This window comes from Cyprinodon variegatus, unplaced genomic scaffold, assembly GCF_000732505.1.
Source record: "Cyprinodon variegatus isolate N-32 unplaced genomic scaffold, C_variegatus-1.0 Scaffold24, whole genome shotgun sequence".
Classification (NCBI taxonomy): domain Eukaryota; kingdom Metazoa; phylum Chordata; class Actinopteri; order Cyprinodontiformes; family Cyprinodontidae; genus Cyprinodon; species Cyprinodon variegatus.
The window spans coordinates 1630421-1631258 of NW_015150477.1; the positions used below are offsets into that span (position 1 = coordinate 1630421).

Genomic DNA, 838 nt, shown 5'->3' on the forward strand with positions numbered 1-838 from the left:
TCTGTGTCTTACAGATGACGCCACATGTATGGATTACCCTAAAATGGAGAAAATACTACGTAATACTGACGTGCTGACATGAACTTTGTCCGGTGGCGTGCTCAGATTTTGATCATTACATTGTTTATTCTCTCCAAAATAGTTTTAAACAACTAGATTGGTTGGAAAAACAACCAATCTATTCTTAGAATCTATCCAAACTTTATCCAGCTGACAGCAGCTCATCTGGACTGAACACTGAGGCTGTTTAGATGCCTGTCAAAGTTCTTGCGCTTCCCGAAGCGCTTCCCGAAGCGGTCGCCTGGTATTACGGTAGCGAGGCCTCGGACATCATCAATTTTGGCCCCTCCTCTAAATGAATCACGCCTCGACACACGCTTTGGGGAAACGCCACCTCCATTACTCGACACACGCCTCGAAGCCTCGGCTCATCTCGCAAAATCACTTGTAGAACCGGATCGGGTTCTGATCAGATCAGAACTCCATCGACAATGAACCAGAATCCAACCCAGATCCAGTTCCTGTCAGGATCCAGCCGGTTTCAGGACGTAGAGTCCAGGCAGCTGCTGCAGCTTCTCAGACCGTCTAGAGGAGCTGGATCAGAACCAGAACCTGAAGCCGATCTTTGTCTGAGCAGAGAGGACCTGTGGGTGCGTGAAGGGAAGATACTAGATCCAGAGAAGTTGTTCTTCGATGAACAGGGCTACGCCGACCAGCTGGTGGACTGCGAGGACAGCATCATCGCACCGGGATTCATTGACGTCCAGATCAACGGTGAGGAATGTGAAGGAACGTTTCCTTCTACATAGGAATGTCTTCTTCTACATAGGAATGTCTT

The 838-nt window shown here is 48.4% G+C and overlaps 1 protein-coding gene across 1 annotated transcript in view; it reads left to right on the forward strand.

Annotated features, from left to right (window-relative positions):
• Nucleotides 1-287: 287 nt before the first annotated feature.
• Nucleotides 288-838, forward strand: part of LOC107096652 (putative N-acetylglucosamine-6-phosphate deacetylase) — a 7588-nt gene continuing 7037 nt past the window's right edge. The window contains exon 1 of the mRNA XM_015393413.1: nt 288-783. Within this exon, the coding sequence (XP_015248899.1) occupies nt 492-783 (292 nt within the window). The 5' untranslated portion in view covers nt 288-491. The remainder of the gene's footprint in view (nt 784-838) is intronic.